General features: G+C 46.5%; 1 protein-coding gene across 2 annotated transcripts; it reads left to right on the top strand.

Annotated features, from left to right (window-relative positions):
- The first annotated feature begins 721 nt into the window (after nt 1-721).
- LOC119655774 (protein YIPF1) lies at nt 722-7,909 on the top strand. Of its 2 annotated transcripts, none has more exons than XM_038061832.1 (4): nt 722-1,233; nt 1,295-1,505; nt 7,400-7,492; nt 7,567-7,810. In XM_038061832.1, the coding sequence occupies exons 1-4, from the start codon at nt 835-837 to the stop codon at nt 7,659-7,661; spliced, it is 798 nt and encodes a 265-aa protein (XP_037917760.1). In that variant the 5' UTR covers nt 722-834; the 3' UTR covers nt 7,662-7,810. The 2 variants fall into 2 exon arrangements, with proteins under 2 accessions (XP_037917760.1, XP_037917758.1); XM_038061830.1 differs by having other exon boundaries at nt 723-1,233; nt 1,295-1,495; nt 7,567-7,909.
- Nucleotides 7,910-14,640: the final 6,731 nt, after the last annotated feature.

Raw genomic sequence — 14,640 nt, 5'->3', positions numbered from 1 at the left:
CAGAGGATAACAGATCCCATTTTCACGAAAAGATTGAAGCTGAAGATTCAATTTAATGGCACCAGGAGAAAAATATCGGGATTTCGAAAACGACCAATCAGAACCATAGATAATGATACGGGAAAAGTGATTCTTTGAGAATATAAACAAATGGGGATAGTCATGTTGGGTGTCAAATGAAAGGTCTCGATTAGAACTATTCGAAGCCGGGCTTAGTTTTAACATTTGTTAGAAAGGCGGGGAGTGGGAGGGGTGGAAAGTGATGATTTCTTTAACGGATCCATTCTCAGAAACTACCCAACCGAAAAATCTGAAAAAAAAATCATGAAGCTTCCTCTATATGGTGTCTAGGGCTCAAAGTACTCTCCATATCGATATCTGCTCAAATTAAGTTAATAATAGTATATTACAGAAGAAGCAAATAAAACCTTACATACCTGAAGCGCCGAGCTTCCAGTTCCTGACTTGTTACAGTTTAATATTGAAAAACGCTTTCTAGTATTCAAAAATTTCAGTGGAACGAAAACGAACATTTGTATATATTTAATGAAAATCCTTATTCCCAACTTTTCTGGAATTTATCAATTTCATGTACGCCGATTCTCCTCTGTTTTCTGTTGCATCTACAAAATGCATATTTCATGACTCTCAAACTTTAACTTCCGCTCAGCTGTTAGTCCGTGCACATGTACTGCCATCTCTTAACGAGTACCATAACCAAATTCCTCTGACGTTCAGCAAACAAATGTCAACTTTGTTTTCCAATTCGTCATATTTGTGTCGTGTTATCTGCTCACTGCCTTGACGAATTCTAAGATAAATTATTCGATAAAAATGGCTTCAAGCCCAGACGACTTGCTCAGCTTCAAGGAGTTTACCCCAGTTCATGGCGGTAGCACCGCTCGACAGGGCACAGCTGAAATCAGTGTAAATTCACCGCAAAAATCGTCCGGAGGTGTGGATCCCCTTCAGGATTTGATAAACGATATGACGATCAGTGCAAAAACACTCAAGGAACAGGAAATGCCAAGTAATTCGGAGGAAACCAAGCCGCCCGGGTACTCATTCCTCACCATTGAGTACTATCAGCAGTTTTTCAACGTCGACACTCTGATGGTGGTCGACCGGATTGCGAGTTCGATGATTCCCAAGAGGGCACCGACCAACTATTTGAAGTCGCACATTGGGTTGAATCCGGATTTGTATGGTCCGTTCTGGATCATGGTTACATTGGTAAAGGGTCTATAAAGTGCAGGAGGTATTTGTCTTCTTATCGATTTGCTTCCTGTTCCAGATTTTTTCTATCGCCATCAGTGGGAACATCGCGAGCTATCTGCATCACGCCAGTGTCGACTTCCATTGGCGATACAACTTCCATTTGGTGTCCTACGCCGCAACAGCTATCTTCATATATGCCTGCTTCGTTCCAGTGGCTTTGTGGGGGTTGTTTAAATGGAGCGTAAGGCCAACGACTGATGATATTGAGTCTGATTCTGTAAGTTTAGGTATTGCTTAGTTGTACCTTATTCGGACGAAACTTTCGCGTCTTATTATTAAGAATACCTTCCAAAGGCGGAGGGAAAGTTATTGCATTACCTCAAACCAGATTTAAATTACTGCAGGAGTGATAATAAAATAGACCCTGAAAATTGAAAACGAAAGGACATTGAATTGGGCAATGAGAAAGTGGATACCCTTCCAAGAAAGCCATGCTATCACCATTGGAAACCCGACACTGAGAAACCTAATAACCGGTCACTGCTCTGTACCGAAACATCTATTCGATGGGTGTCTATACCGGGAACCCAATATGTAAGCTTGGAATGAAGGGGATGAAACGGCCTCACACTCATATTAGGCTATCCTGCACTTGCGAAGTGGCTAGGATACCTCGATGATACGAAGCAAACAAGTATTGACGAATGCTTCGCTCTGTTATTCTTCTTTTTCTACAGCCTTGTCCTGTCCACAAGCCGGGTCGGCTCGTCGTGATCGGTTTCGCCATTTGGTTCCATCAAAAGTCTGATATGGATACAGTCGCGAGGCTTTCAAATCCTCATCAAACCACCGTTGTTTCGCCCAGCCTTTTGATCGCTTATCATCGATGTCAGACCAATCTTGGCAAGTGAATTCTCGTTAATGCGAATTACGTGACCATGCCATCGAAGACGCCTCTCTCGGAATTTTTCGACGATCGATGCAACTTCATATCGATCGCGGCTATTCTCATTTCGGATGTAATCAAAACGTGTCACGCCACTAGTCCAATGCAACATCTTCGTCTCTCTGAGACCCTCAAAGAATTATTTACTTTGTTTTCGCAGCTTGGAACTAGTTAGAGCCTATATGCAACTGCCCTGTGTAGATCGCCGTGATTCTGCAAGCGCCCGGTTGGAAACCACTTGCCATGTTGTATTGTAGCAAGGAAATTCCTCCCCGACTTGGTGCAGATGATCAGCCCTTGCAATCAAGCGGCTGTTGAGTAGTGCAAGTGGATTCGACCCCTTGCAATCGCCAGCGAGACGTCGACTGAGCCCACCGAAGAACTGCCGAGAGTAGAGTCCCATCTGTCTGTCAGCTCGCTCATTACGCTCTATGTGCCAAAGCCCGGGAACACAAAGGAAATTGACTTTGAACTCGTCGACCAAACTGTTCAAAGCGTTCCTGCACTGCCCACCTACCTGACCCATTGGACTATTTTACGTTTGAGGCTTGGATCATGCTCCAGCTATCGACAGGTTGCCAGTATCGTCCCTATCCAACGCGTGGAATATACTGTCAAATCATGGAAGGCCGTATGACTCGGGGCTGCACTGTGTATATCCGAAAAAAATCCTCCACAGACCATTTTTGATCCGTCGGCGAAGAATACTGTATCATAACCTTGTAACAGGGCCGATCGAGGCACTCGGCTTTCTCTGGTGGGTGGCCCTCCACTTTGTCTGGTTGGAAAGCCCACAGCAAATTTTGGGAATGTTCAGAATTTCCAAGATACTTCGTCTAAGATGTTACTATGAGCATAAGGTTTAGTCGTCCAACATCCGGACTCAGTCTGACACTACAATGTATTTAATGCAGAGGTCCCGGGGGGGGAATACTTTGAAGGTATCTTGCGGGCAGGATTGCTGAGCAGCACACGTGGTTCTTTGAATCATATTAAGCTTCATTCTATTGTACTTCTTGTCCAGTGTTTGCCACCACACAATAGAACCCTACGCTAGGATGGAACAAGCTACGGCTCTGTTCATCCAGAGAACCATCCTCTACCGAAGACCCCATTTCATTACAATGGTCCGCTAGTAGGCGTAGGAGTATAACCTTCTTAATCTTTAATTTAATGTTGCCTCTAATCTAACTTAGAATCGAAATCACACCCAGATACTTTACATTGGAGGAAAGAGCCAACTTTTGTTCATTTAAAAGTGGGAGATGGAATTCGGATACCCATCTCTCGGCATTAAATAGGCACCAGAGGGATGACGTTACCCTGGGGCATTCTTCTGGTCAAGTGATTACCTCTCAGATCAGACTGGATTATCCTCATTCCTATCTTCTTCTTTTTCTTCAGCCTTTGTCCCTTCCCAAGCGGGGTCAGCTCGTCCCCATCGATTTCGCCATTTGGCTCTATCGAATGCCTGATTTGGCTGCAATCTCGAGGCTTTTAAATCCCTATCCAGCGTATCAAGCCGCCGTTGTTTAGGCCTGCCTTTTGGTCGTTTACCATCGACTTCGATATTCAGACCAATCTTGGCAAGTGAATTCTCGTTAGCACGAATTGCGTGACCATGCCATCGAAGACGCCTATCTCGCAACTTTCTCGCGATCGGTGCAACCCCATAACAATCGCGGATATCCTTCTTCCGGATGTGATCAAAACGTGTCACGCCACTAGTCCAACGCAACATTTTCGTCTCCATTACCGCAAGACGCCGTTCATTGTCTTTTATACTCGGCCAACACTCACAACCATAGAGAGCGACAGGACGGATGACATTGCGGTAAATTTTAGATTTGAGACGTTCGTTGACACGTCGATCACAAAACACACCAATTGTGGAACGCTACTTCATCCAGGTTGCGTTAATGCGTGAAGCCATTTCATAACGCAGTTCTCCATTGACTGATAGCGTTGACCCAAGATATTTAAATTGCTCAGTTCTAGGTAGATCACTGGCGCTGAAAGTGATTGTGCCTGTTTCATGGGGATCGGTCGTCAAAAAGTTTTGTTTAGATTCAATCTGAGACCGTGTTGCATGAGGCGATCATTCCATTTTTGGAGAAGTTGCTCGAGATCATTTTCTTTATCAGATGCTAGGAAAACATCATCTGCATAAAGCAGTGTGTAAGGCGTTGGACGTTGGGTATCCCGTGTGACGGTGTCCATAACAAGAACAAAGAGGAGTGGTGAGAGGGCGTTTTCTTGATGAACACCAACAGAGACACGAAGCGGTTTTGATACACCCGCCATACTTCGCACTTTACTTTTCGGATCGTGGTCGAGCAATTGAACCCAGCGCACGAGTTCTTCTGATACTAAGTGTTGTCGTAAAGCATACCAGATGAATTCGTGTGGCACATGGTCAAACGCTTTCTCTAGATCCAGAAATGCATTGTAAAGAGGGCGATGTTTCTCACGGTGTTTCTCCATGAGTAACCGCGCAGCGTGTATTGCGTCAGTAGCTCCACAGTCATTGACAAATCTGGCTTGATTCATGGTTATTTGAACGATTTCGCGAATACGGTTGTGCAGAATGCGTTCAAAAATCTTCATGGTATGGGAAAATAACCGGATCAAACGGTATTTAGAATATTCTGCTGGACGACCTTTGGAACAGTGGTACTTTTTTTGCTAGTCAGATGGTGTTCTTCCTTCCTGAATAACCCGATTAAAGAATTCATTGAGCCACCGTGTTGGATCCCAGCTCTTCGCTTTCCAGACCTCAGATGCGATGTCGTCAGGTCCTGTGGCTTTCCCCGATTTAATTCATTTTATTGCCTCCTCGGCTTCAGTTGCGCTGACAGTTAAGTCCTTGGGGTTTTACGGTGAGCACCTGTCCTGCGACTTAATCCCACGGTCTACTTAAGACACGGATTAATTTTGTGACCACAATCAGAGTCCCGCTGAGACAAGCAACAACAAACCAAAGTGAGTGCAGCGTCTCCCGGTGCCACCACTATGGAGGTTCTCCTCGACCACTTGGTTTTGGTTTGACCGACAGGGTTGCCACCACCTCTGAGCACCAGTTGCGCTGACATGAAAGTCCTGGGAGTTTAACGTGACTACCTGCCGTGAAGGCATAATCCCACGGTCCTCTTCGGTCACGGATTGATTTTGGGACCACAATCAGAGCCCCGCCATGCAAGCACAGCGGTCCTGGTTTATACTGAGTGCAGGCTCAGCATTCATACCAGTGGATGCGAGGCCTATCTAACACCTCTGCCGCAACTAAGGAGTACGGCACCCGAGTTGTACAGCGCAACTCCACGCTCGAGCTCCGAGGAGCTCTGCCCGCGATGTAGGCATAACCACAACCACCATGAAACTCCCACTAAGGGGCCAACCGCAAATAATCGGGCCGAGAGCGCATCCTCAAGGAATTCTCCTGGAGCATATGCTCTCAGAGGGCCATCCCGGTTCCCATGGTGCCAGATAACCTCCGGTGAGGCTTCGTGACAGAGCCACTTCAGATGAATCCCTTGTAGACTCGGGTCTGATCGGCCTCCTCGAGTACGTGGGGACAGTTGCGCTGACAGTGAAGTCCTCGGTATTTAACGTAGGTACCTGTCTTGAGACTTAATCCTACGGTCCTCTTCAGACACGGATTGATTTTGTGATCACAATCAGAGCCCCGCTGAGACAAGCACAACGGTACCAGTCTATACCAAATGCATGGCTTAGCATTCATACTGGTGGATGCAAGAATTACCTAAATATCTACCGAACTATGGAGTACGGCAGCCGTGTTGATACGCAACACCACGTCGAGGCCCGAAGGTCTCTTCTCGCTTGAGCACAACCACAGCCCCCATGAAACTCCCACAAGGGGGCCAACCGCAACCAACCGAGCTGTACTCAGATACGACAGGAATTCTCCTGAAGTATAATAGTCCAGGGGCTACCTCGGTTCCCATGGTACCAGTATACCCCTGATAAGATTTCGTGACCGAAACCACTTCAGATGAGTCCCTGTGCAGACTCGGGTCTGATCGCCCTTGCTAGGCCTTGGAGCATTCGCCTACTGCATCACGGCCGGCAAGCCAATGCGATACAGCGTTTTCCGGTGCCACCACGTGGAGGTTCTCCCCAGCCACTTGGTTTTGGTTCAGACGACAGAGTTGCCGTCCCATCTTCCTCCCCGCCACCTCAAAGCACCAGTTGCGCTGACAGGTGGAATTGGTCCAAATGTCGGCAATGATTGTGGAAGTGGAGACTGAGCAAATTCTTCAATTGAAATCTGCTCGAAGTATTCTCGCCATCTATCCGTTGCGGCTCGATAGTTGGTAAGCAAAGTACCGTTCTTGTCATAAACGCAACAGAAGTGTTCGATATCCTGTGTGGGAGATTCGGGAACTTTTGGCATACTGTAATGAGTTGTCGAGCGCATGATGTAGTGGCACGGATGAGGGATGGTTATCTTTCGATACTTCTGTAAAAGTGAATTACAGAGACTGCTTCGATCGATTTGATGTTGAATGTAGGCGTGGGGAGCTAGGTTCCGGTGTCGATAATGAAAACATCGAAGTGGTGATGGTTTCGAGTTTAGAGACCAAAAAATACGTGCACGCTAGATGTCTGTTTTAACATCGGAACTAATAGTTTTTTTAATGTTGCGTGACGGCAGACACTATATCAATTCAAAGACTCTTTAATGGTTGCATTCCCCCGTTTATATCGCGGATTTCCTGATCGAAGTAGAATCAATTCTCCCAATAAATTTAATGTTACATGGTCGATCGCCTTAGTGTTAAGGACCATTCTGTGTGTGAGTTTCCAAATTTTATGCTGCTGCAACAAAACGTGAGCACATTGAAAGACCGCAGTGTTGTCGCCCAAGAATCCATATAGCTCTGCCGCATGGATGTATGGTGAGCAACTGTTTTGTGAAAACCCATTCTTTATTTCAATTGACTCTTCATTTAGTTTCAAAGGATTTCCCCACTTATCGGCCATTTTCCCAGCTCCTGGATCCCCCCGCTCATATACAATCCTGCAGTTCTAAATCTCCTCTACACTAATGATCATCTATTTCCTAAGTTATCAATGTAAATACTTCCACATCTACCTCTAAAATGCCAGGTTATCCCTTTATCCGATGATTTCCACCTTTTTCGCCTTCAATAAAAACGAAAACAGAAGTGATTAAAACTTGACTAAATTTTATATAATCCACCTTTTCAGGCAAGCTACACACCAAACCTTCTTGCATTGATGTGCGTTTATGGTTATTCCTTGGCTATCTACATTCCAGTCAGCATTCTCTGGGTTATCCAGGTACTCACGAAACCTAACCAATATCGAATAAAAAACCCACTTAGTAACCAAACATCTCTCAATACTCATTTCAGATTTCATTTTTACAATGGTTGCTGGTCATCACGGCTGCACTGCTCTCGGGATCCGTTCTTATCTTCGTCTTGACACCGGCTCTACGAAATTCTAACATTTCATTGTTTCTCATAGCTGGGATCCTTATCGCTCATTTCACTTTAGCTGCAGGATTCATGTTGTACTTCTTCCATGTTCCCAACGGTTATGGAACTGTTGAACATTTAGCAACAGCGGCACCGGTGGTACTGCCAAAAAGCAATCTAACGTCGTAGAAAATTATGTGTGATAGTTTATATTGTATTATTTCTATGTTAAAAATTGACATAATGAACTTCAATAAAATGTTGGTTCGGTTTAATATTAATTTTCTCATTGAGTTATCGGAAGAAGTTGCTAAATATTAATACATCATGATTCACAGAGGCCGAAAAAACTTTCGAATGCAGCTCTCATCACCCACAGAGCAGAGCTATAACCGCATATTCGGAACAATGGCAACCGTCCAAGTCCGCCAGTCATCTTCAACGACACATCGGTATCCGGTCTATACCCGCCTTAGGGACTCCAGGATATTCCGCTTTAGCGCCGAGGTTCACCAATTCGATATCCCTAAAAGCTGTCTGGTCAACGACAACGCTTCACCTGAGGCAAGGTCTGCCACGTATTTTTTTTCTACTATAGATATTGACTTTATAAACTCCGGCTGGATCATCCTTACCACCCTTACCGATTAGGTAACACGCCCATTGCAGTTGGATTTTATCCACAACCAGACGGAGCTTCAATGCAGTTCTAAAAAAGTGACCATCGACACGAACTTATTTTGTTGCTGTTTTAAAAATTCATCCTAATACGGCCTCATGTTGCCAACTGATTTTCCGAGCGATGCTGCAAGAGGACGTTAATTTATGATAGAACCATTTTTGCCGGAGGGCGCTTTCAAGAATGCTCCATTACTTATTAATCGGTGTCCTTTTTCATTTCGTATGCATAGTTTTCACCCAGCAGCATCAGTGCAGGAGCTTTCTAGTTTCTCCTCACTTGAACTATCAAAGCTAACCACAATAAGTTCACTTCATATGCAAGGTTCTCTAAAAACCTTTCCAGGTATGTGGAGGGCTCTGGGTGGGTTCCTTCGAAGTGACCTCATCGTGTCCTGTAAGATTTTATTGAGGGCATGTCAAAACAAAATTACAATAATTGTTCTTTAAGGGCTGTTCCTTATATTTTTTTTGTAAGTGATGAGTTGCCTCTGCCTTGGTACGAAACTGTAAGCCGTCTTCATCCTCTTTTAGTTTTCGAATCTTAGGTGGTAAGTCCAAAAAGAGGAGTCCGTTGAATAAAAAAAGAGTGGGCTTAATACGCTAGATGGTAATTTAAGAACCTCACGATTCCATTCGGACCAAGCTCTTGACCGAAAACAATACGAACTCAATTCAGGCTAGCCGATCGCACTTCAGGACAACGGCTAAAGTAAAATACGATTTTGCACATATAGGCATTGGCCTGGCCGCCTCCTATTAACAAAGAATCTACTTAGCAGGTGTGATAGGCGTCGTCCACAACTCCATTACAAAACACGCTCAGTAGATCGTGCTTTTTCAATTTTATGCAGGTAAGACTGGAAACCTCCATGCCCACTAAGGAGCTGGGTAAAGAAATAATCAGTTTCACCACGTTTCCGATTCAGCCACGCTCTTAAATTGCTAATGAGTCGCAAATGGACATCTGCCTCTAGTCTCATTTGTCAAGAGAGTAATCTGGTGTACGTTGCCGTTCTTCACGAGGAACCACCTTCCTTGACTCTTCCTTGCGCTTGTGTATAGCTTCACGCTCATTAGCAAGAAGAGCAACGGGGAACCCTTCCGCGATCGCGATCACGGCCGGGTCAGAGATAGGGCGGTACGCAGACGCCACCCGTAAAGCTCCACGTCTCTGTACTTGCGCAAGATGCTTACGATATACATCCTTGCCAAGAGCGTACACCTCTGCACACTAGAGCAGGACAGACTGTATTGAGCTCATCAGGAGACGTCGGCTGCTAGACATAGAACCCCAATATTTGCCGTTAGCCAACTTAAACCCAACTGCTACTTTGTCCGTTGCTGCTTTAAGTTGCTCGAAAAAGTTCATGTTTGAGTCAAGGGTCAGTGGAAGGTACTTTACCGTTGGTTTTGATTTGACTATTGACTCGCTGATCGCAACTCTTTGGGCAAGTCGAGTCTTAGCAGACTATCATAAGAAGCCTTCCAGAAGTCCAGCCATAGGATGGATCCCTGCACTATCCCCGATGGAACCTCCATCGTCTTCTGATCCTCTAGCGTCTCATAGAGCAAGGATAATCCCTCAATATCCTTTAGAGATAGTTCGGCATGTGGGAAGTATTGTCTTGTGTGCCTTTGCAACTTGCGGAATTAAAGGCACTTCTGACGTCAAGCATTACGAGGAGCACAACCCGCCGAGATCGGCAGTTGTATGTCTTCGCTCGATGAATGGCATCCACGACTTGCATGACAACGTCAAATGTGGAACTCTCGGCTCTAAAGCCGAACTGCCGTGGTAATAAGCCTCGAGCAGCACGTTTCACTTTAGCGAGTCTATTTTTGATGAGCTTTTCAAGCACTTTCCCAGCAGTGTCAAGCATAAAGGACAGGGGCGCCTTTCCCTTTGCTAATCAGCACAAGCCTCGCCACCTTTAAATCGAGAAGGAAGAATGCCCTCTTTCAGGCAAGCGTTAAATGCGCCAAGTAGCCGATGCTGCAGCACCAGTTTGCATACCCCTATCAAGTTAATATCGGATCCGGGACCTTCATATTTTTCATAGAGAGGATTGCCTCTTCCAACTCCTTTATAGAGAAAAGTGGGCACTGCTAGCGCTCGTCACGATGCCGTCATCATCTCATACGGGGTGCGCAGGGGATTGAGCCCGTACAATGTGGCCCTTCTGCTTGGCATTAAGTTAACAGGGTTTCCACAGGGCCCCGACTTTTTGGCTTATCAGTTTGTAACCAAGTCCCCAGGGGTACCTATTCACCTCGTCGTCCAACTCTTGGTAACATTGAGCTTTGCTCCTCTTTATTGTGCTGCGGAGTCTCCTTTTGACTAGTTTGTACTACTACTACATTATGGTGCATGCCTCCCCCCGGTCTTTTAGACCTTTTGCTAAGCAGCGAACTTAGTGACACTCCTTCTGATACAATTACTACAATTTCCGTCATCCACCAATACATGGAAGGCTTGCTACGTTTCGATGCTCCCCTGGGCATGGAAGCTCCGCGGGCCGTCGTTATTAGATTCATAACTGAATTTGCGACAGTGCCAGCTACAGTGCCACCACCCCAGGAGTGCCCTAAAGCGCGGCTCCACTTGTTCTAAGAGTTTCGACAAACCTCCCGATGTTCACCTTCGTGACGTTTCACGCACAGTAAAAGCGCCGGGGTGACATACACCGAGAACTCGTGACAACTACTTAGAAGGCAATATATTGATGGTCGCTTGCGCAGACTCTTCCTCGCGAGAATATATGCTCTAGGTCTGTCATTATCAGCGTTTCCTGTGCTGTGGAATAAATTAAAATATTTGCTATGGAGCTTTTTGATAGCTCGGTCGCCTACGACCCAGGGATCCTGGAGGACAAGCAGATTAGCCGAAGCGCACTTCGAGTTCTGCAGATTTACTTGGGTTACCTTCAGCATGATCTGTTTGCGTGGAGGGGTTCGTCAGTCCCCGTCGGACCGTCGATCGTCATCTCCTCCAACAGCTCATTGGCGGCGTCGATTGGATCTAGGTGGTCGTCCAATTTCACTTTTACGTCCCTGACTCCGAACCGCACTTTATAGTCGACCTTTTCCAGTGCCTCCAGGCACTCTTTGTTTATACGGACTAGAAAAGGTTGGCTGTTTGTCCGGAGCTCCTCTTCCTTGGGTAACAACCCACTCGTCCATGGGAATCCTGGGATTTTGAAGGCGCAGGAATTGAACGAGCTTGTCCTTATTCAAGTGCATTTCGGCAACCAGATCCGAGCGACCGGTTTCCTGGGAATCTCGTCGTAGAGGATGACATTCAGCGTGCACCCTCCCAGGTGTCGCTGATCTTAACGACGCACGAACCGAGAAAATCCCTAGAGAATTGGTCCTCGCAAGCTATAACGTGGAACCCATGAACCACTAGAGAGGAATCAAAGCAGGGGATGAGTCCCATGCGTTTGCCTTCTGTGTCCAGGAGATGCTCAAAGACCATCCCCGGCAGCCTGGCCTCAACACTGGTCCACACCTCCGGTGCTAGTTTGCCGCTAGCGGAATTACCATGCCAGCACCATACGTAAGTGGCTGCTGGCCACGTCGCTGAAAAGTTTCGCAGTGCGTGGTCCGTCGGCTGACTGTTGCTGTGCACTTTCCTTCGGATATTGCTTTGCCTCTAAGGTCTTGCTCACTCTGCTCCGCTTGTGGTCTTGCTGGACCTAGTCTTGAGATCAATTGCGTTTCAAAGCGATGGGCTTCGCCTTCTGCTCGTCTACCAGGCGTTTGCTATTGTATTCCTCAACAATCGCCTGGTTTACTGAGGTCATTTTCATCCCGCTCATCGAAAGTACGGACCCCCTTATTCTTAGGAATCTTGCTGAGAATATGCATGGCCTTTTGGTACTGGCTCTTGAACATGACACCAGTGGACCTTCGCTTCTTAATCGGTTTCCGCTGACCGACGTTCTTGTCGGTTTTCACTTTCGAGGGATCCCCCGACGTCGAGGATTTCGGATTAGGAGTACTATGTCCGGTACTCACTACGCAGTGATGGCAGTGGATTCCATGCTAGAAGCCACTAGTCCGTCTGCCGCCTCGCTCCGGGAGTTTCTGCGATTCAGCACAGCGGTGCTACGGCTAGCACCGAATGTACTGCTCTCCACGGCTACGGTCTCCTGGCTGGATGTCAGTAGCTCGGTTTCCGATGATGCGTCTAGCATCACCCCCTCTTCTTCTATTATTGTTTTTTGTATTTCTAAAACTGAGTCCATGTCTTGATCCCACGATTACTCCGGGAAGAATGTATACCTTGGCTGGCTCGGCCACCAGGATAAAGGTTTTATTTGAAACTGAAGGTGCCCAAGACATACTAAAAACCAAGTTCCCCGTTGGCCACGCAGTCCTCGGCGTATGCTCTTCCACCTTGGCTTGGGGTCCTTCTCCAGTGCAGGGAGGACGATCCCCGGGCTGTTGCTTCGGCCTACCTCCCTGCCTGTCTACCAGGCTGCCAGGCAAGTGAGACACGCTGCCTGTACGAGAAAAAGAAAATGAATTCTCCTGAAAAGGATGCAGAATACCGAAAAGCGGCAAGACGAGGGTCGCTAGAGAAGTGGCAACAACGGTGGGATGACTCGCAAAGGGGTCGCTGGACCCACACTTTGATTCCCCATATTGAGAAGTGGATCCAGTAGCGAAACGGCAAAATTAACTACCATCTGACGCAATTTCTATCAGGACATGGCGGTTACAGGAAATATCTGCACCAGTTCAGGCTAGATAATTCTCCCTTTTGTCCTGAATGTGGTTGCACACCTGGGGACCCGGAGCATGTTATGTTCCACTGTCCACGATTTTTTCCGACTCCCTGAAAACCAACCTAAGCCCGCAGAACATCGTTGGGGAAAGGTTGAAGTCGGAGGGAAACTGGTGTATGCTAAACTCCGCAATCAAAAGTATGCAGGAGGAACTTGGAAAAGCGGAGGGCGCAAGGAAGACGCGAAGAATGGAAGGCTTGCTCGCTTGAAGCGCAGTCCACCTCGCGAAGTAATGCTTTGTGGCGGTTCCGCGGGGAAGGAAGAAGGAGAAAGTGGGGGTGGTTTTAGTAGGTGAGAATCGCACACGCTGCTGCAACCTAGCGCGGCAGTGGCTTTGTAAGATTTCCACCTCCATCCATAAAAAAACCAGCTTGAAGTCGAGATAGGCTCCTAAATACTTTACATAACCAATCCAGTGTTCCTCGAAGGCAGACAGACTGACTCGTCAAGGATCTGACTCCCATATGAGAGGCAATATTTGACGATAGACCATTCACTGTCAAGTCTACTCTGAAATGTGAAGCTGCGTCCGTTCACGGATTCTACCAATCGTAGGCGGAAGTCTTTGTAAAACAAGCCTTGGCCTTTAAAGTGGTATTTGTACTGTTGTTGGATTCGGGCATGTGGGGGTTGAGATCAAAAAGCTTTTAAAAGGCATGCCATCACTTGAAGCGATACAGATTAGGTTTAGATTGTTACTCCACCTCGCATTCTTCACTATGGAAACTCTAGAAATTCTGTATCAAGTCAATGAGTAGGCATTTGTTCTACGTCATTGGAGCGCAGATGTTGATACTCGGAAAAGCCTTCACCATCCTAGCATCCAGGGAAGCTTGATAAAATTCCAGGCTTTTATGCACCATTAGCTTCGATGTCTCAACGACTTCAGGGCACTTTTTGACTGGAATACCAATCGTTGGTCTTTCTCAACCATTTACAACGACTGAAAATGTAGGTTCGATATGGTTGTCCCGGCTACTTCTGGAAGCCCCTAGTTCCACATATTCGATAGATTCACGGTTATTCTAACAAAAGGATTTTACCTCGAGTATCCATGGAGCAATCCTTGCTCCGAGCGTATCACAGGCTGCATCCAGAAATCCTAGCCTCTCGTATTATATCATATAATGTTTCTTGGTACTGATGTCGATGTAATTATTTCCAGGACCTTGGACGACCGCATACGGAGCTCAGTGCACCTGGAATAGAGCATTTTCTTTGCAACACCTACTACAAGGTATCTAGCATCAACCAGTGAAACACCAGACGCCACGCTTCGAAAAGTTACAGAACATCCTACGGGCAGGCATCAAGCTCGTCTATCACTCCCTCCCCAATCCTGCAATTCGAGTCAGCTTCTGCTCCCCTGGAAGCTTCGTAACTATGGTAAGTACATAATGACAATCCACAAGCTTTTCATTGATCCAGGATAAATCGATGACTGCTCAGTTGTACATGCTCTCCATGAAGGAATGTGGAACGATTTCCACAGCCCCAACCTGTAACAAATTGTGTTCGCTCGAAGCCGGGCAGCGAG

The sequence above is a fragment of the Hermetia illucens genome, chromosome 4 (assembly GCF_905115235.1).
Source record: "Hermetia illucens chromosome 4, iHerIll2.2.curated.20191125, whole genome shotgun sequence".
Classification (NCBI taxonomy): Eukaryota; Metazoa; Arthropoda; class Insecta; order Diptera; family Stratiomyidae; genus Hermetia; species Hermetia illucens.
This window is presented reverse-complemented; position numbering and strand designations above follow the sequence as displayed.

Bases quoted from the DNA above. Each gene is read 5' to 3' on its own strand.
- LOC119655774 (XM_038061830.1), top strand. From the start codon at position 835: ATGGCTTCAAGCCCAGACGACTTGCTCAGCTTCAAGGAGTTTACCCCA. The intron at 1,234-1,294 runs GTAAAGGGTCTA...TTCCTGTTCCAG, and splicing joins TCTGGATCATGGTTACATTG to ATTTTTTCTATCGCCATCAG. The intron at 1,496-7,399 runs GTAAGTTTAGGT...CCACCTTTTCAG, and splicing joins ATGATATTGAGTCTGATTCT to GCAAGCTACACACCAAACCT.